Raw genomic sequence first — 22,381 nt, forward strand, 5'->3', positions numbered from 1 at the left:
GAACTCGGCTCTCCCACCTCAGAGGCTCAGGCCTGACACCAGGCCATTGCACCAAGACCCCATCAGCCACACGGCTGTTGACGAATATGAGAAATATGAGCTCCCTGAACTGTTGAACCAGATTTAGGTGCTGTCCCTGAAGTGTTATTCTTGTGAGAATCTTCCATAATCAACTGCGCCTCTATGTATGTATTTTTAAGTTTGTATTCTGAAACAGTTTTAGGCTTAGAGAGCAGCTGCAAAGAGAGCACACCACCACACACCTCATCCAGTTTCCCCCAAAGTTAACACCCTGAAGAAACAGGATGCAGTTGTCAAAATTGCATGTAGTAGTAACCAAAGCTATAGACTTTCCTTGGCTTTCAGTCTTTTCATGAATGTCTTTTTTCTGGTCCTGGATCAGATCCTGCATCTCACATGTCTTTAGCTGTCATGTATCCTTAGTCTCCACTGGTCTCCACAGTTCCCTCAGTCTTTCCTTGTTTTTCATGACTGACCTTGACAACTTTGGAAGAGTAAAGGTCAGGTATCTTGGAGATCATCCTTCAGTTTGGGTCTGTCTGATATTTTCTCATAGTTAGACAGATAGCATGGACTTTTGGAAGAAGACCACAGAGATGAGGTGATCCTCTTAGCACATGTCATCCCATTACCAGTGATGTTAACCTTGATCTTCTGGTTAAGGTAGTGTCTTCCAGGATTCTCCACTATAAAATCACTATTTTTCTTTTTGTAATCAATGATTATTCGGGGAGAGACATTCTGAGATTTATTAAATACCCCATTTCTCCTTTAATTTTTGCTAATTTTAGCATTCATCCATTGACTTTGCCTTCAAGGTCTGCACTGTGGTGTTACAATGGTGATTTGCCATTTCTCTCATTCTTTCTACCTGTATTTAATTAGAATTCTTCTCTAAGGAAGAGTTGTCCCTTCTCCCTTTATTTATTCAATCAATTACTTAGTAACAGTCTCAGTATTTTTAATTCTTTTATTCCTCTTGTGTTATAACCCAATAATATTGTTATTTATTTTGTTGCTTAAATTGTTCTAGATCTGGCCACTGGGAGCTCCTCTGAAAGGTTGGGCTCCTCTGACTTTTGACATACATTTCCTTATACTCTGGCACCTCTGGTTCATTGTGTATTTTCCTGACCCTAGCTCTAAAATCAATCACTTCTCCAAGGAGTCTTGATTCTTTTTATTGGAGAATAGTGTTTAGAAACTAAGATCTGAGTGCGAGGTGTGCTCAGTTACCAGGTGTCATTGTTTTAAGACCCTCTCAGCAGTTACAGCTAGGAAATATATGATGTATACGAATTCATGTGTACACAACATCTATTTCTGTATCTATCTATCTGTATATACGTTAAAAAAAAAAAAAAGTTCATGCTGAAACCTCCAAATACAACCCTGAAAAACAGGGTTCTTTACAGCCTTCCCCACCCACATTGCTTTATTGTAAGTTTTTTCTCGAGAAACCTGGCTTTCTTTATCTACAATGTATAGTAGTTGCTTGCTTAAGGGTGTGTATGTGTGTAACAAATTTACCATCTTGAGCACTGTGATTTCATGCAAATTTTTTTGGTCTCCATACTTATGGTATCCAGTCAGAACAGTTTCCAAAGTTATTTAGAGCAGCTCTTCAGTATCCCCTTCAGTATCATCATATCACTCATTTGTAATAACGTTATATTCATGTATCATGGTCTGTATTTCATCTTGGGTTCCCCTGGAATCCTGGTTGACTTTTTTTAATGGCATATAGTAAAAAAAAAATCACTCTTTGTATTGTACAGTTTTGTAGGTTTTAACAAAAGCATAGATTCATGTATTGAACAATACAGTATCACAGATAGTTCCATCCCCTCAAAAATTCCCTTATACTACCCCTTTTGTATTTGACTCCTCTCCCCACCCCTGGCAACCACTTATCTGTTTTGCATTTTCCATTATGAAATATAAATGTAATCATATATATACTATGTAGTCTTTGGGATCTGGCGTCTTTCAATTAGCAAAATTCATTTACAATTCATTTATATTGTTGTGAATAAATACTTCATCCCTTTTGTATTACTGAGCGATATTCTTTTGTATGGATGTACCAGAGTGTGTATACCCATTTATCTGCTGGAAGGACATCTGGGTTGTTCTCACTTTTGGGAGATTATGAAAAATATAAGTTTTTTATATAAGCATGGTTTTCAATTCACTTGAGTAAATACTCTAGGAGCAGGATCGTTGGGTTGTATGACAAGTATATATTTAACTTTATAAGAAGTTGTCAAACTGTTTTCCAAAGTAGCTGTACCATTTTGAATTCCAAGCAGGAATACATGAGAATTCTTGTTGCTCTGCATCCTCACCAGAACTTGGTATTTTTAGTTTTTTGGTTTTGTTTTTGTAATTTTAGTCATTCTAACAGGTGTGTAGTTGTATCATTCTGGATAAAAATCTTTTACTAGATAGGTGATTTTGCAAATATTCTCTCCTTATCTGTAGATTGTCTTTTTATTCTCTGAACAGGGCCTTTTCATGGAGTGAAACTTAAATTTTGTTAAATACCAATATATCCATTTTTTCTTTATGGATCATGCTTTTGATGTTGTAATTCTCCAATGTTTTCTTCTAGAAGTTTCAGCGTTTTGTGTTTTACATTTGGATCTATAATACATTTTAAGTTAATTTTTGTATAAGCTATGAATTATACATCGAGGTTCTGTTTTTGCATATGGATGCTAAATTGCTTCAGCCCCATTAGTTGTACTATCCTTACTCCACTGAATTGCCCTACTACCTTTGTAAAAAACCAACTGAATATATTTCTGTGGCTCTATTTTCTGGGCTCTCTGTTTTGTTCTTTGACCTAATGTGCTCATCTTTTTGCCAGTATCACACATTATTATTGTAGCTTTATTGTAGGTCTTGAAACCAGTTAGTCTTAGTCTTCCTATTTTGTTCTCTTTCAAAATTGTTTTGGCCAATGTAGTTCCTTTGCCTTTCCATACATATTTTAGAATTGGCTTGTTGATATCTACAAAAAACCTTGCTGTGATTTAAACTGGGGTTGTGTTTTAATCTGTTGACCAATTTAGGAAGAAGTGACATCTTGACAATATTGAGTCTTCAAACCCATTAATATGATATCTGTCTCATCTGGCTCTTTGATTTCTTTCAACAATGTTTTGTAGTTTTAGCATGAAAATCATGCAAATATTTGGTGAAATTTGTAGGCATTTTTTTGAGTAATATTTAAATGGTATTTTAAAATTTCATATTCCAATTGTTCACTGGAAGTTTTTTTGTAGGTTCTTTTATGCTTTTCTACATAACTATTATCTTCTGTGAACAGAGTTTAACTTCTTTCTTCCCAGTGTGTATACATTTTATTTATTTTTATTGCCTTACTGTTTCATCTAGGACTTCCAGTACAGTGTTGGATATGAGTGGGAGAATAAACAACACTGTCTAGTTCCTAATATTATTTTACCAAAAGACTGTTTCCCCCTTATTAGGTGTATTAGTTGTAGAATTTCTGAAAATACTCTTTATTAGGTTAAAAAACTTCCTTTCTTCTCCTAGTTTGATGAAAGTTATTTTTATTATGAATAAAAGTTGAATTCTGTTAACATGGTAAATTATATTGATGAATTTTCAAATTTATAATCAGGCTTGTATTCCTGAAATGAAACCCACTTGGTCTTAATATATTATCCTTTTTAGGATACTGATGAATTTATTTACTAATAAACTAATATTTGTTGAGGATTTTATGTCTAGAGTTCATGAGGGATACTGGCTTATACTTTTTTTGTAATGTCTTATTCTGATTTGTATTAGAGTAATGCTGGTCTAATAAAATGAATTGAAAGGTGTTCCCTCCTGGGACTTCCCTCATGGCACAGTGGATAAGAATCTGCCTGCCAATTCAGGGGACACGGTTCGATCCCTGGTCTGGGAAGATCCCACATGCCATGAAGCAACTAAGCCTGTGCGCCACAACTACTGAGCCTGCGCTCTAGAGCCCGCGAGCCACAACTACTGAGCCTGCGGGCCTAGAGACCATGCTCCGCAACAAGAGAAGCCACTGCAAGGAGAAGCCCGTGCACCGCAACGAAGAGTAGCCCCCCCTTGCCAAAACTAGAGAAAGCCTATGTGCAGCAACCCAACGCAGCCAAAAAAATAAATAAAATTAAATCTTAAAAAAAAGAAAAGGTGTTCCCTCCTTTCCTCTATTCTGAAATAAATTATGTAGAATTGATATCATTTCTTCTTAAATATTTGGTAAAATTTGGCAGTAAAACTCTCTGCATCTGGAGTTTTTTTGGGAAGGTTTTAAAACTAGGAATTCAATTTCTTTAATAGATATTTACTATTTAGGTTAACTGTTTCTTCTTCAGTGAGTCTAATAATTCTTTGGTAATTTGTATTTTTAAAATAATTTACCCATATCATCTAAACTATCAAATCTATTAGAATAGAGTTGTTTGTAGTATTCCCCTTGCCCCCTTTTTAAGTTGTAGTGTTGTTTTGTTTTTAGATTAACTGTTATACAATAATTGTTTGTAGTATTATTCTGTAGCTTATCTTCTGTACAATAATTGTTTGCAGTATCTTTCAGTATCTTTGGGTTATGTAACCTCTTTCATTCTTAATATTGATAACTTGTGTTCTTCTCTTTTTCTTCGGTAACCTTGACTAGAAATTTAGCAGTTTTATTCATCTTTTAAAAAAAAACAGCCTTTGGTTTGATTCCTTTTCTCTACTGTCTTTCTGTTTTAAGTTTCGTTAATTTCTGCTCCTCATTTTTTTCTTTTCTTCTGGTTCCTTTTGGGTTAAGTTTGCTCTTCTTTCCCTAGTTTCTTAAAGTAAAAGCTTACTGATTTGGGAACTTCGTCTTTTCTTATATAAACGTTTAGTGCTATGAATTTCCCCTCTCAATGCTACCCTAGGTGGTCCCTAAAATTCTGATATGCTATAGGTATTTCAAATTTTCCCTTGAGATTTCCTCTTACACCCATGAGTTATTTAAAAGTATGTTATTTAATTTCTATATGTGGAGACTTTCCGGTTGTCTTCCTGTTATTGATTTTATTATGCTCAGAGACTGTAATTTGTATGATTGAAATTTGCTACGGTTTGTTTTATGGCACAGGATATGGTCTAAATTGCTGAATGTACCAAGTGCCCTTAAGAAGAATATGTGTTCTGCTATGTGAAGTGAAGTGTTCTATAACTGTCTCTTACATCAGGTTGGTTAATATTGCTCAGGTCACCTAAACCCCTAACTGATATTTCTGCCTACTTGTTCTATCAATTACTGAGAGAAGAGTGTTGAAGGTTCCAACTACAATTGTGGATTTTTCTCTCCACCTTTTAGTTGTATCAGTTTTTGCTTTATGTATTTTGAAGGTGTGCTGTTAGGTGCATACACATTAAAGATACTTATTTCTTGGAATATGGACTATGTAATATCCTTCTTTATCCTTGATAATATTCCTTATTGTGAAGTCTACATTGCCTGAAATTAATATGACTACACTAGCTTTCTTTTGGTTAATGTTTGCATGGTATATTTTTTTCCATCCTTTTACCTATGTCTTTATATTTAAAGTGGATTCTTATAGACAGTGTACTGTATGATCTTCCTTTTTTAACCAATCTGACATTTTGTCTTTTAACTGATGTTTATGACCATGTTTACTTGTATAGTTGGATTAAAATCTACAATCTTGCTAGCTATATTTCATTTGTCCCATCTGTTCTTTATTATTCTCTTTTTCTCCCATTTCTTGGGCTACTGGAGCATATTTTATGTTTCTATTTTATCTCCTCTATTGACTTATTTATACCTCTTTTTATTTCCTATAGCTGTACTAGGGTTTACAATATACATCTTCAGTTAATTGGAGTTCACCTTCAAATATACACCTCATCATGTGTAAAGACCTACAACAGTATATTTCTAATCCCTCTGCCGTCATTTTATTTTTACATATGCTATAAACACAAAAGTCATTGCCACTATTTTTGCTTTAGAAAGCCAATTATCTTTTGGGGCAAGTAAGAAGAGGAAAAACACCCAGATCTTGGTTTCTAATATCATTCTCCAATAAAAGGAACCAAGGTTTCTCAGAGAAATGCCCGATTCCAGGACTGGGGCAGGAAATACACAAGATGAGCCTGGAGCATTCTGTAGTAACCAGAAAATAAAATAGTAACCCCCACTTTCCTCCCTGCCAAAAAAACCCCACAAAGATGAGGTACCTAAAAGAGGCACAGGAACCATTTGAACAGTCCTCAACAGCTAAAGCTGGAACAGTTTGAGCAACAGAATAAACTAATATTGGTATTGATAGAATCATATATTAACAGAATTTAGTATTATAACCCAAAGTATAAAATAAATAATTAAATAAATGAGAGAGAACAGATAAGTCACCTGTGCAGAAGAACTACAAATAATGTATGTAGATAGTCTGCCCTCAAGGAGGTAGGAGAATAACCCCCACTGCTCCTTAGGTGTGGGCCTTGTACAGTAACTTCCTTCTACAGAGGACAGTATGGGAAGGGGGAAAAGAGTAGCCAGTGAAATACTACACCAGCAAGATGACCAAAGTGATCAACAGTCATGTTGATAGTATGTACCCTTAATATAATGTGATGAAAATGGCACTTTAGTTCCACAGCCTTCCTCCCCCAAACACATATAACACCAGTCTAATCATAAGAAATACATCAGAAAAACCACAATTCAGGAACATTCTACAACATATCTGACCAATACTCAGAACTGTCAAGGTCATTAAAATCTTAGAAAAACTATCACAGCCAAGAAGAGCCTAAAGAGACATGACTACTAAATGCAATGTTGTATTCCTGGATTGGATTCCAGAACAGAAAAAGACATGGGGTTAACAACTAAGGGTATCCTAATAAAGTGTAGACTTTAGTTAATAATAATGTATCAATATGGATTCATTAGTTGTAACAAATGTACCATACTAATGTAAGATGTTAAGTCACAGGAAAAATTGGGTGTGCAGCATATGGGAACTTTCTGTACCACCTTTGCAATCTTTGTATAAATTTAAAACTGTTCTAAAATTAAAGTTTATCAAATGAAGGACAAAATGAATTTTATTTTATCTTCATTTATTCCATTTCCATTGTTCTTTATTTCTCTGTATAGACCCAAGAGTTTCTTGGTAGCATATTCCTTCTTCCAAAGGAAATCCTTTAACATTTCTTGTAGAGTATGTCTGCTGGCAATAAATTCCCACAATTTTTTTTTGAGAATGTTTTTATTTCTCTTTCATTTCTTGAAAGGTATTTTTGCTGGGTACAGAATTCTAGGTTGAAAGTTTTTTGGTTTTTGTTTTAATTTCAGCACTTTAGATTACTCCACTGTTTTGTAGCTTGCATAGTTTCTGAAAAGAAGTACGGTATAAATTCTTATCTTCATTCCTCTGTATATTTATGCGTCTCTTTTCCCTGGTTGCCTTTAAGATTTTCCTCTTTGTCTTCTGTTTTAGCAGTCTGAGTGTGTGTGTGTTTGGTGTTGGTTATTATTTCTTCAAACACATTTCTTCTGCTCTGTTCTCTCTCTCTTCTCTTTTTGGAATTCTAATTATAAACATGTTAAATCATCTAAAAAAGCCCCACAAATATTAGAGGCTTTGTTCTGTTTTTTTTTGTTTGTTTTGATTCTTCTCTTTATATTTCAGTTTGGGTAATTCCTACTGACCTGAAGACCTGTAACAGGTCTTTCCTCCTGCTAGGCCTTTAGTACAGAGTTTGAGTTAATTTAATTAAGAACTGGGCTGGGTTTGAGCTTCACTGTTGCTATGGTTACCCTCAGTGTATCCACCACAGGCCTCAAATCCCTCTGGTGGGAATGGAAGATTGGTTGGCTAGAGGTTTTTTGTTTATTTGTTTTTTCCCCAAAGACCGCTCATTCTCAGTTTTAAGCCTTCCCCTTTGTGCTGTGCATCAGGCTGCAGCCTTCTCAGAAATTCTGCCATGTTCATGACATTGTTCCTGCTCCTCCACCATGGGCTGAGAGAGTTTTCCTTTTCCATTTCCCCAGATACAATGGGAATTCACCAATGCCTAAGGATGACCATTTATGTCATTCATCTCTTCACAGATTAAGACTTCTGTTCCATAGGAGTGAAAGGGGAGAAGGATCCAGGCAAAACTTTTTGCCCCTAGTGCAGTGGCTGCTCTTCCCCTCTCTTCCCGTTGTACACCACAGAGGAGACTTTTTCAGGATATTCCCAATTTTTTCTGTGAGCACCCAGTGGGGTTCATGGAGAAAAAGCCTGCAAGAGGGCTTAAGACTCCCTACATAGCAGTCCCAGGGGTTTTACAGAGTCCTGCCAGTGAATACTTGGCCTCCAGCAATTCACCAATCACCCTAGCTTAACTCTTATTATCTGTGTCTTGCCCAGATAAAGTCAGTGCTCCAATGTCCTCTCCCTGCAGTATCTGTCTCTCCCTAGAGTCTAGGCCAGTTGTTTGCTCTGAAATCTCAGCACTACAATGTATTCAAGGAAAACTATGAAATTGTTTGTCCAACATTTTTTCAGTGTAAGACTGGGAGCAAGTTTCCAATTTTCTGTATCTCCGAATGAAAAAGCACTTTGTTTTTTGACTTAAAGGGTTTTGGTTCTGGCTCTCTTTTGTGCTACCCTGGACCAGTACTAACCTTCCCTTGGTTTCCTTATCTTACCTGCCAAGATCACTGTTTGAGAATCAAATGATACAATGCATATAAAGATGTTTGGGAATCTATAAATCATTATACAATGTAGAATTATTATCTAAAGCCTGATAGCATTACTTTCACTTAGCAAACAATCAAATGGCCAGTTTAGCAGCTGCATAGTAGGAAGACCACCTGACACATCACATTGATTGTTAGTAGTCAAACAGTTGCTAAAATCAGAATGGTTTTAAAACTTGCATATATATTCTAACTTTTTTCTATAGAAAGCTAAGGGGGGTAGACATATTTTCCTCTTCTTATAAACATAGGATTCAAAAGCAAATGAGGCTGGAACATTGTTAAGGGCTGGGGTGGGCAGACCTGTATTCTTATAAGAGTTAAATGGGAAGGTTATTTGAGAAGGAATAAACAAAAATTATGAGAACAACTCATCCAAGTTTTTATGCATTCTTTCCTATTCTACAATAGTTCTCTTTGGTATGTAGAATTTTCTAACAAATAATTTAGTATTTCTCTTATAGAAAAGTATGTGAAAAAATTACTCAAAGTATGCAGGGCACAGAGAAGAAGTACTTAAGTCAGGTTTAATTTATCAAATTGAGGATGAGATCTCTATGCAAAGATTCCAGTTTGGTAAATTAAAATTAACATAATAACTTCTCCATATTTAGCTTTAATTTTAAATAACCATTAGGTAGATTTATTTCCTGTTTTTTCATAATCTGATTCCTGTGTATTTAAAATAAACTTGTCTCTTCAAATGCTAATTTCAAATAGAAATACTTATTAGGAAAAGGTCTAGAGTCTATGGAAGTACAGTAAATTGCAAAGGAGAATATACACTATGTATAAAATACATGTTTTAAAGAATGAAACTGAAGAAAGGTTTAACATACCAGTGGAGGCATCATGCCCTTGCTTGAAGGGGGGATGACAACTCGAAGATCTGGTTTTCGACTGTTCATTCCAAGACTGCCACCACCTGGAGGAGGGGGAGACTTTGTAGGCATAACTTTGCCTAAACTATTTGCACCAGTAGTTCCAATCAAATTTGGAGAAGCTCTTGAGTTTACAAATCCATTCCCTGGAAAAAAGAAATACCGTTCATTAACATGAAATGAGTCATTAAAATACTGTGGTACAAATATGATGCAAGTTTTCCCCAGTCCCAGTTTCAAGTGAATTTTATAATAAAACTCATGAATATCTAACCATGTCATCTTTGAATATTTTAAAAATAAGCAGAGAGTGAAGCAAGTCTGAAATACATATGAAGTTTAAGACTAATGCCACTTGTTTCCAGTCTTACTGCTTGGACCTGCTGACAGAAACTTAAAACACAAAATATGTTTCTAATGGGGCATCTCCTATTGGGGACCAAGATAATGGGGATATATAAGAAGATGCCTGAGACCAGCCTATTCATTCATTCTCACGACAACAAAGGCACTCCTACTAAGTTCTGGGCACAGAACTAGGTATCAGGGTATCTCCTTAACTGAAGCTTATTTAGCACTCAGCTCTAATGCCTTATTTTCACCAAGTACTTCTTCCTTATAGCTCTACCTGTACCTGTTCTGTTCTTTAACTACCATTAAGGTCTTCTTTAAGTATTTGTTATTTATCTGACTTCAATCAACTAATTCCTACTTTTTAACTTTCCCTAAAGAATTGTCTATCTTTCTTAGATAGGAAATAAGGAAAAGATACAGTGTGGTATAGGTTCTATTGTATATACACAGTACTTTTGGGCACCAGTTGAGATAGAAAATTAATGTAAGGGATCATCCCTATTTTCATGGATATTGCAGTCATTCTAGTCCTCCTCATGTGTAGCCATGTGGTTTGGGTAGGGCTGACTCCACTTCAATCCCCCTTGCCACAGATATTACAGTATATAGATGTTAATTTAAGGGCACCGAATAAAAGAAAACTTTGTTGGCTTAAGAATTCCACTCCTGGGAAGACATATGGGAACATATGTTTATGTATGACTGATTCACTTTGTTATAAAGCAGAAACTAACACACCATTGTAAAGCAATTATACCCCAATAAAGATGTTAAAAAAAAAAAAAAAAGAATTCCACTCCTAGTGTTTATTACAAGCTGACCAAAAACAAAATATTCAGAATAGTGAACTAGAAGTTCCTGGAGGGCTGAAGAGGCCTCTTGAATTCTCTGGGTGGGACTCAGCATTCACACATCAATAGTAGTAACCATCTAAAATCAGACAACACAGAACTACCCTTACAATTTAGAAATAAACTTTTAAATGTCTATTAGGTGTAGAGCACTATGCAGTGAGGAAGTTATAGGAAGGGATTAAAAAAAAACCCTACATGGTCTTCAAGCAGCTTTTCACCTAGTTAGCAATAACAGGCATACACCACAGAGACACGAAGATGTCAAAATTATACTTGAGATATGGGCAACACAATGAAATGTAACCACACAAAATTTACAAGGAAATAGAAAGCAAAGCACTGATACAGGCATGTGGGCTTTTAATTAGGGAAGGCTTTGTGGGATCAACTATTTAAGCAGTCTGAAAGGGCAAAAGATGACAGAAGGCAGGCATTATGAATAAATGTGAGAAAGATACACTAAAGCATGAATGAACAAAGTGTGACTAAGGAATGGTGGGGCAGATAAGCACAGAGTCCATGGCTTCAGCGACTGTTACAAGGAAAGGGCAGTTGTATTTATTCTGTTCTTTTCCTTCCAGTATAAAGCAAAAAAGACAACTTTAGAATCCTCCAAAAAGGACTTCCCTGGTGGCGAAGCGGTTAGGAATCTGCCTGCCAATGCAGGGGACATGGGTTCGAGCCCTGGTCCAGGAAGATCCTACATGCTGCGGAGCAACTAAGCCCATGCACCACAACTACTGAAGCCCGTGTGCCTAGAGCCCGTGCTCTGCAACAAGAGAAGCCACTGCAAGAAGCCCATGCACTGCAACGAAGAGTAGACCCCGCTCACCGCAACTAGAGAGAGCCCACGTGCAGCAACGAAGACCCAATGCAGCCAAAAATAAATAAATTTTTAAAAAAAGGAATCCTCCAAAAATAAACAGACACCAGATATTACAAATATATATATATACATGTCTGTGTTAAATACATGCAGGGACTAACCAAAACTAAGTTATCTGCTGTGTGCTTAACACCGGCCTAAAACCTCCCTAAAATCTCACCCTGAGAAGACTATTCTAAGAAGTGAAATGTAGTACAATGAGTACTGCAATGAGTTAATGACAAAAACCAATTATGTACTGCACATATTTTTCAGTTTAAGAGCTTTTGTATTGGGTTATCAGATCATTTTAATTCTATGAAAGTTTCTTGAATGGAAGAGAAATATTTAAACCCACTAAAATCCACATAGTGTTTGGCAGTTTATAAAACATTCTCAGGAACAGAATATATAACGAATAGGGTCAATTGATGAATAGATATGTAAATTCTAAAATTAAAAAATATTAACTAGAAAGAGATTAAGTTCTTGAAGTTCTGCTGAAGGAAATGAATGCTTCAGTATATTTGCTTACATAAGAGTTGGAAAAGATATGTTATTTAGGTGAATTATTTATAGGAGAAACTAAAAATTAATGTTTTGCTAATGTGATATAATCAACTTTGTTGGATCCTAACCAGAACATTTTCAAGGGACAAAGAAAACAGAGAAGTGAGGTGCAGCATTTAGGAACTGGCCTGTATCTCTTCAGCACTTGTCATTTAAAATGTTGGGATTCCAGATGATCAGTGCTTCTTTCCCCCTCCAACTTACTCTCACCCAATTCCTCTTGCTTTCTCCAAAACTTTTACCAAGTGACCTACCATTTTTAATTCATTATGTGATTTAATTTTGTTGTGGGGACTGATACTTCAGTTAACCTTATGAGGTTATTTCCTGCATTCTGCTTCCATTATCTTGAAGGGGTATGTATTAAATCTGGGCTGAATCTCCTTTCCACACCCCAGAAAGCAATTTCCTGCACTCTGTTAAGCTTCAGAAAGCAGTGCTGTTAAAAAAACAAGCTCTGCACTAGGCCATCCCCTGTGGAACAGAGCTCATCCATGAATTGGGCAGAGGTTAACTGCTAAGCAAGTCATCTGGATATAAAATGCTCATCAAATAATTTTATACAAAAACCTGAAGGTTTAACAGAAACCAGTAGAAAGTAAGTACAAATTAAAAATGCTTCTCTTAAATAATGGCATGAATGTGTGTTCTTAATTTCTCTGATAATATATAGAATATTCTTATTTACTTGATTTGCACTCAAATCTGAAGGATAAAGCAGTATTTCCTCTCAAATACATTATAAGATGATGCAAAGGTGTAATTTAGAAAAACGCATTATTAAGAAGCACTAATGTGCTTTTCCCATGTGGAATCTATGATGCTTTTCAGCTAGACGTGGTACCATAGTAACCCATGAGAATCAAATTACAAGAGTGAAACGGGACCTAAAAGCACGATATTTCTGAGTATAAAGTCAGAGTCTGCAGCAGACGATTACAGGATGATGTAAGAGTTTGGTAACTTGCCAGATTGAAACAAGATAATCTTATATGCACCATTTGTTATTTTGTGGAGTGTAGTGATATACTTCCTAATGTGTGCCTTCTTACCTCCTGTTCATTTTTTATGACAAAAATGAAGATATTGTTGGGATAGACTTTTGAGGTATATACTTTAAGGATATAACTCATCTTGTCATAGCCTACAAATTTAGGAATAAAGTACTGATTCTAAATGAATAAACCCAATTTAATGTGACTTTTGTTAAAATGTGTTTTCAAGCTTTATGATAACTTATGCCCTGACACAAATGTGACAAAAATGCTTTTGAGCAAACTGCATACTAATGTTTCCAGAAACTTGACAAAGCTGATCTTAATTATGGTCCTACAGCTCTAAGGCAAGTCATTCAATTATATCAATCTGGCTTCTATTTCAGAATATTGTGTCATCTGAAATACTGCACTGAAGTGGCTGGAAAGCACTCCCATGTTCTTAATACTACTCTTTTAGGGCTATTACTATGAATCTATTTGAGAAGTTGAACTGACATGCAAAGGATGTTGAAAATCTCAAAAGATTCTGAAAAATTCACCCAAAGCAAGGTTCAAGAATTAATTTTATCATATTTGACAAATTTTTCATAAAATCTGACGAACTTTCAGCTGATTATTCAATAAATAGGTAAATAAATAACAATATACTTTAAAAGTCTATAAAATTATGTCATTTGTACAAAGAAGTGAATGAGTTTTCTAAAATTTAGAAAGACCATGGGTTTTAAAATCACTGATGACATATTTACTTGACTCAGTGGAAATTCCTATATGATGAACAACATGGATTCTGTCCATTAGAAACTTATGATCTAAAACAATCATGAGATTCTGGTTCTTCTGTATTCCCTCTCAATCTTTCCTATGTACACAGCCCCAAAGAGGCTACATGTCTCCTTCTCTTTCAGAGACTTCATGTATCCCCATGGCTTCAACCACTGCCTCAATATGACTCTTAAATCTGTAGTTCTGCTTTGTGTCTCCTAATTTCCAATCCACATGCAACTACCTGGTGGGCACTGTTCCCCAAATATGCTGCTGTCATTTCAAACTCAACCTGTTTTAAACACCTGTACTGCTGTCATCCTCCATCACTTCCATCCCCACTTTCACAGAGCTATGAAGCTTTGCTATTCTTTCTTTATAATGCCTTTCTCCTTACCCATCTCTTCTTTTTAACTGCCACTGCCTCTGCTATAATGCAAATCCTTATTACCTTCACTCAACCCATATCAACTCCAAGAGCTTGCTGAGCTCTTTCTAGTCCAGTGTATTTTTTTCTCTTTCTCAACATGTTTTTAAAAAAGTGAAACTGCTGGATTTGGGCAATTTTACTTTATGCTTGTTCTTTGAAAAGAGGCCCAAAGTTAAAAAGAGTTCCCGAAGTCATCTGAATTACAGTATTATCTGAGTATTAAATGTAAATTCTCAGTAGAGAAATTTACCTAGTAAACCATAAGCAATAAGCAGATTGCCTCCATGAAAGATATATACAATCTACAATACATACAAAACTAGCAGGTTTTATTTGGACTATAACACAGATAAAATATAAAAAATCACTTTACAAGGAAAAAAAAGAATGCTCAATTTACTACAATAATTTTATGACTATAGATGTACCATATCAATATAGCATCACAGAAAGTTCAGAAACTAGAAAACAGGAGGGAAAACACATACTTCCACTATTCTAACAAAACTATTACAATGATTTTGGATTTCTTCTTTTATCTTCCATGTGTATATTTTTTGCATAGTTTTAAATCACAACTAAAAATTGGAATTCAGTTGAAATTTTTAATTTACTTAATTTTTTTACTGTTGAATATGTTGATATTTTCCTATTATTCCCTACTATAAATAAAGTTGCAATGAACCTTTGCATAGTCTGATTGATTTCTTTAGGAGAGATTCCTAGAAATGGGATTACTAGGCTTAGAGGAAAACAGGTTTTTATGACTACTGAAACATCTTGTCAAAAACTTTCCAGAACGACTGTTACTAATTTCCAATGCCACAAACATATAACCAGATCATCAGTTTCACCCACCTTCATCAGCTTTCCATGTCACAATAAAAGTGGTAATAGTTGGCAATTACTAGGTGGGGTTGTTGTGTTTTTTTTGCATTTTTATTTGAATCTCATGATTACTATCAACGATGAACATGCTTTTCAATTTTTAAAATACTAGTTGGGTTTCTTTTTTGAATTGTACATTTAAGTACATTAAATGCCTATTCATTTATCAAATATTCCCCTAGATGTGGCCTGTATTTTATTTCACTTTTTCTCTTAAGAATGAGAAAAATCTATTATCTCACATAAGACTTGGGGAAAAGTGGTTGCAGGCTCAGTGCCTTCAACAGCTCAACACAGAGGACCCAGTCTTTCCAGCTTTCCACTTTGCCATCCTCAGCTTGTTGGCCTGTCCTTTTATACTGACTCGCTTCATGATCTCAAGATGAAGCTGCATATCTAGCTGCCAATGCAGACAATAATGTTCAAAGATTCAAAACGCTGCCAAATCTTTGTGAGTGTGAATGTATGGGTGTGTGAACTTTCTTCTCTCTAGATTTCAGAATTAAGAGTATAACTACAATGTACATTACATTCTCATAGTTTTAAAAGTGCCTCCACATTTGTGATAATTATTTTATATCAAAGTATTATATTTATTTTAAAAACTTTTAATATAATACATATACAGAAAGATGTACAAAACAAAAACTTAAAAGATTAAGGATTTATCATATGAACCATGTAACCATAGAACCCCAAAGAATATTGCTAGTTTCTATAATTGGGCCCCAAAAATACTCCTATTGTTCCACCTACAAAGTGGCATATATCATGACTTTTACAGTAACTTTGTGTTTTTTATAGTTTTACCATCTACCTACACAGACATCCTTAAAACTATAGCTTTGCTCATCTGCTTTTCAAACTTTATGTAGATAGAATCATTTAGTATTTGCATCTATCTTCTTTCATTTGTATTAGTTTGGTGAAATTCATCCACGTTGTTGATTACTGCCATAGTTCCTTCATTTTCATTGCAGTACAGTATTACTTCATGTAAAGGTACTATCACATATTCATCCACTCTACTACTGACAGAAATCTGAATTATTTCTAGATGCTGGCTGTAACAAATAATGCCATGCACATTCTTTTACATATCTCTTGGTGCTCATGGTGCATATATGCATTTCTCTAGTATATAACTGTGAGAGAAAATGCTGGGTCATGGAATACACATATTTACAACTTTAGTAGATAATGTCAAAATGATTGCACCAATTTGTACTGCCATCATCAGTGTATGAGAGTTTGGGCTTTTCCATACCCTTGTTAACACCTGGTATTATCTATTTGCTTTAGCCGTTCTGGTGGGTACCTAATGCTGTCTGTGGTTTTAATTTTGCATTTCCTTGATTACTGAATCAAGCATCTTTTCACACATTTATTAGACACCTGGATAGCTTCTTTTGTGAAATGTCTGTGTTCTCATACACATAAAGACTTAAATTTCTCTTAAAGCACAGCTTTAACTGTATCCCACATGGGTTCTAAAGGGCTTCTTGAATCTATGGCTTGATGTGTTTTGTTAGGTTTGGAAAATTCTGTGATTATCTCTTCAAATACCACTTCTAGCCAATTTTCTCTCTTTTTGCCTCTGGGACTCCAATTTTAAGTATGTTAGACCTTCTCACTGTATCCTCTAGGTCTTACTCTTCTTTTGAATTATCCATCCTTTTATGTCTCAAAAATTCTGAATATTGTTCCTGTCTTTTAGTTCACCAATTCTCACTTTTGCTTTGTCTAATTTGTTATTAAACCCATCCTGTCAGTTCTTAATACTCTTACTTTTTTTAGTTCTAAAATGTCTATTTTTAAAGTTTCCAGTTCTCCGCCAAAATTCTTAATCTATTTTTTATCTTCCTGATACAGTAAATATTGTTATGTTAAAGTCAAAGTCTGTGCCTAATAACTCCAAGTTCTGGAGTTCCCAGGAGGCAGGTTCTACTGTCCATTTTTTTCCACAGGCTTTCATTTATGTTGTACTGCTCCTGACTGTGCCTAGTTAGTAATCTGCTTGTATGTCAAGTACAAATAATAAGGCCTGGGATGGTGTTTTACCCTTATATTATTTTTCTAAAGAGTATTTGCCTTCCCAGGCATCCTGGGGACCCTAACAATATATCACCATAATCTAACTTCAAGAAGTGGGATGATGCAAATAGGAGATGTAACTACTATGAGGGACTGATAACCTCTGATTCATGCTACTTCTAGGGTCCAGCCTTTTAGGGACTCAATCCAAAGTGAGAAGAATATACTAGGCCCTCCCAATTCTTTGTGGGCCCTGGGCTCACCTCTTTGAGTCTCTGTCTTTGTCATTCCCTGGATCTTGAGCCAATAATTCCTCATTACCTTATTAGCTCTGAAATGCTTTCAAGCAGATTTAAAAAAATACTCTGCCTAGCATTTCTAGTTGTCCTCAGAAAAAGAGTTGGTCCAAATGACCAAGTCTGCTCAAATGACCTGTCTTTCCCAAAATATGTTTTATATAACACTAATTCTGAAAGATGCTTTTTCATGAGGAAAATAAAAAGGAAGGGTTCTACTGTGAAATCGCTTTGAGTAACCATGTTTAAAGATTCACAAAACAGGTTAGCATTTTAAAGGCTCTGGTAAGTCCTACAGTAAAGAAACTGGTTTAGTTTTATTTAGCACAAGGTTTGCCAAACACATAGGTAAGTCCTTCTTTTCATATGGTTCCAGGAAACATACTTTGAAAAATGTAGATAAGAAATCATATCCACAGTTCTTAATATATTTTCTTCTAAATTTCTCTGGGAATTTAAAAATGTTTAATCTTTTCATTCATAAAGACTTTAGGCATAAAATTGAGTTTAAACTATTTTTCCAAACTACTAAACCAAAATGGCACCATTGTTGAAAATGGGCTAAAATACATTATTTGACTCTTCTTCACAAAAAAATAACGCTGGTCCGGGAGGATCCCATATGCCACGGAGCAACTAGGGCGTCTGCCACAACTACTGAGGCCGGCACGCCTGGAGCCCGTGCTCTGCAACAGGAGAGGCCACTGCCATGAGAGGCCTGCGCACCGCATCGAAGAGTGGCCCCCACTCGCCGCAACTGGAGAAAGCCCACGCGCCGCAATGAAGCCCCAACGCAGCCAAAAATAAAAATAAATTAATTAATTTTAAAAAAACACAAAAAAACACTTCTAAAATACCTATGACAGGCCATTTATTTTGGGGCGGGGAGGGAAATTTACAGCAAGAAACACTTTAAATCCATGTATGCTATAAGTACTGCACAAAAATAATTACTTCCATTTGGTACCTGAATTAAGTGATACACGATGTCTAGTTAGTTGAATCTGAATTCTGAGGTGGCACATGTTAAAAAGCAGTTATAACAAAAATGTCACCTAGGATGTAATCCAACCAAGCAGAATTACATCTAGCACAGGTTAAATAGGTATATAAGAGTATGAATCAGTGAAGAATCAAGACATTCGATCTTGATATAAGTCTGAGGTTATACTGTGTTATAAGATTGTTATAAGAAATAGATTTATCATAGAACTACCATACGACCCAGCAATCCCACTACTGGGCATATACCCTGAGAAAACCATAATTCAAAGAGTCATGTACCAAAATGTTCATTGCAGCTCTATTTACAATAGCCAGGACATGGAAGCAATCTAAGTGTCCATCAACAGATGAATGGATAAAGAAGATGTGGCACATATATACAATGGAATATTACTCAGCCATAAAAAGAAACGAAATTGAGTTATTTGTAGTGAGGTGGATGGACCTAGAGTCTGTCATACAGAGTGAAGTAAGTCAGAAAGAGAAAAACAAATACCGTATGCTAACACATATATATGGAATCTAAGGAAAAAAAAAAAAGGTCATGAAGAACCTAGGGGTAAGACAGGAATAAAGGCACAGACCTACCAGAGAATGGACTTGAGGATATGGGGAGGGGGAAGGGTAAGCTGTGACAAAGTGAGAGAGAGGCATGGACATATATACACTACCAAACGTAAAATAGATAGCTAGTGGAAAGCAGCCGCATAGCACAGGGAGATCAGCTAGATGGTTTGTGACCACCTAGAGGGGTGGGATAGGGAGGGAGACACAAGAGGGAAGAGATATAGGAACATATGTATATGTGTAACTGATTCACTTTGTTATAAAGCAGAAACTAACACACCATTGTAAAGCAATTATACTCCAATAAAGATGTTAAAAAAAAAAAGAAATAGATTTATCTCTGTGTGGATGTAGTAATAGAAATAGACTTTTAAGTAACTCACTAAGCACTTAAATATTTTAATACTTACTTGAATCTTAAATTTTTATAAAAATTCATGTTCACTAATCATCATCATTAATGTGATTATTAACACTATTAGCACTAAACATATTAAAATAGTTGCCTATGACTGGGGAATGGAGGGTGTGGGGAGAGGAAGAGAATGGGAGTGGAATAGAGGTATAAAGGGAAAAGTGAATAACATTCTGAGAAATGCTTTGTGCAAACCATTGAATATGTGCCATGATCTGAGGAGTGTGACTAATGTGACCCTCCAAACCTGATGGCCTAGAAAGGGGGGAAGGAAGCTTACAAAAGAAGAAAGATAAATTTAAAAAAAAGAAATAAAAGCAACAGGATTAGATTATATGTAGAAGGTCAAATTAGGATGACAAAGTCTGAGTCTGAAATTACCAAAGGGAACACAGAAAATTGAACAAAGACAAAGTCTAGATTTATAGTTGCACGGCAGATAAGAAAGAATAGTATAAAAGCTTTAGGGAAGTGTGGAGAGTACAAAACCCAAAAAAGAACAAAAAGAGAACTGAAACACTTGTTTGATAGGAGGAAGAGCCATGTTTATCAAGCCAGAGGTATGAGAAAAAAAATAAAGGCAAAGGGAAAACACATTAGAAATCTTCAAATAGTTAAACCCCATTAAATAAAAATAACTTTGGAAATAACACCAAGAGCTAGTCAAAATTAACATTAAATAAAACAGAAATTATTGATTCCAGCCATAACCAGGTTGCAAAGTAGAAGGGAGAGCAAGATGCATAGTGCTGGAAGAATAAAAGCATATGGGAAGGGACTTTCCTGGTTGCGCAGTGGTTAAGAATCTGCCTGCCAATGCAGGGGACACAGGTTCGATCCTTGGTCCGGGAAGATTCCACAGGCTGCAGAGCAACTAAGCCCGTGCACCACAACTACTGAGCCTGCGCTCTAGAGCCCACGAGCCATAGCTACTGAAGCCCACGTGCCCTAGAGCCACACGCCACAACAATTGAGCCAACACGCCACAACTACTGAAGCCCATGCACTCTAGGGCCCGCGTGCTGCAACTACTGAGCCCGTGTGCTGCAACTACTGAAGCCCACACCCCTAGAGCCCATGCTCCACAACAAGAGAAGCCACCGCAATAAGAAGCCTGCGCACCACAACGAAGAGTGGCCCCCACTCGCTGCAACTAGAGAAAGCCCACATGCAGCAACAAAGACCCAATGCAGCCAAAAAAAAAATATTTAAAAAAAAGCATATGGGAAAATGCAATATAAAAAGAGTATACGGGCACGTAAACAACTAAAATAGAGCTGAAAAGAAATAAACTATAAATATTAGGAAATACACATACAAGGATAGCAGTCCTAATGTATAACTGGTAAGACCTTAATGAATTTTTCCACATTTAATTATCTGTTAATAAAATATCCCACAACAGGTCTTATCTGTTTAATTCCATTAAAACAGCAATTAATACAATGCCAGATACAATTAGGTATTTATTCCTACTTTAGGTCACTACATGTTTTGTAACTTGTCTCACTCAATAATGTCCATTTATTTCTTTCTATCATTTTAAATTATTCAATCATCTCCAAAATTTTCTTAAGGCAGAAGCTCCTCACATTTTTGGAATAAATGGGTTGAATATATGTAATAGGGAATTTTTCCTATAAGTGATCTGTTTTCAGATGTGTCTTTGAACACACAATATCTAGAAGCAGGGAGGGAATTACTGCCCTTGTTTTCAGATAAAAATGATGATAACTGTGATTATCACAGATAAAGAGACCAAGACGACTAAATGTGATGATAATCCAAAGGGACACAGTTATTCTTGTGACTCTTTGACATACATGCCATGTTTTTGTAATGTTAAGATCACAATCTATCTTTACCAGCACTTCAGGGCTAGGCAGACAGACACATTTATGACATGTTTAAACTGCTAGTCATCTTGGCAGGGGTCCCAAAGCAAAAGAGCCAATCTGGCAGCAACCACAACAAAATGTGAATGTTCTACATGTGACTACCAAAACAGATCCTTCAGAGACAAACTTCTCAATTCTCTTTGTGTCTCTAGAAGTAGGCCCACCATTTCTTCCTATTGCAATTTCTCTGAAAACATTTCACACAATTGTAAGATACAGCAGTCTGCTAACAGTCTAACTCTGGTAAGGATAGATGACACAGAAAGCTTCTCCATAAGAAACTGTCTTGATGTAAAAATTGTATTAAGGCAATTTAGTCTTTAGAAAAGAACAATGTCTGCTATGAAGGAGGCACTCAATAAATATTTGAATGAATGAGTAACTGAACGTAAGGCCAAGGTATGAGGAATAACACAGGGATATGAAAAAATGTTAAGTATTAGTGAAAGCACTAATTAAACAAAGCGCAAAGGGACATGTCTACTCTAGTCATATATCCCCATATTTTCCTCTTCATTTGGCAGAAGGCCTTGTTTGAGGTAAAATATTCCTTTTATCTCAGATAGGACAGATGCTTACAAAGTAAAACAGTAGGAATTCACTCACCCACTGGGCTGCTTCCAGCTCCATTTGGCACTGTGAGGTCTGAAGTGCTCAACATCCCACCTAACAACATTAGAGAGAGGAGAGAGGGAATGTGAATTGGCTCTCCTTATCTGAGTAAAAAGGAATTGAACAGAGGTAACTCTCACTCCATTCCTAAAAAAAAT

General features: G+C 35.8%; 1 protein-coding gene across 8 annotated transcripts in view; it reads right to left on the reverse strand.

Annotated features, from left to right (window-relative positions):
- MEF2A (myocyte enhancer factor 2A) overlaps nucleotides 1–22,381 on the reverse strand; it is a 174,332-nt gene that overhangs the window by 19,975 nt on the left and 131,976 nt on the right. For 6 of the 8 annotated variants that reach the window (XM_060155692.1, XM_060155684.1, XM_060155647.1 and 3 more), the window contains 2 exons: nucleotides 22,218–22,277; nucleotides 9,631–9,818 (listed from right to left, as the gene is read on the reverse strand). In XM_060155692.1, coding sequence (XP_060011675.1) covers nucleotides 9,631–9,818; nucleotides 22,218–22,277 — 248 coding nt within the window. The remainder of the gene's footprint in view (nucleotides 1–9,630; nucleotides 9,819–22,217; nucleotides 22,278–22,381) is intronic. The other 2 variants (XM_060155665.1, XM_060155674.1) reach the window with 1 other exon arrangement.

This window comes from Lagenorhynchus albirostris, chromosome 1, assembly GCF_949774975.1.
Source record: "Lagenorhynchus albirostris chromosome 1, mLagAlb1.1, whole genome shotgun sequence".
Lineage (NCBI taxonomy): Eukaryota > Metazoa > Chordata > Mammalia > Artiodactyla > Delphinidae > Lagenorhynchus > Lagenorhynchus albirostris.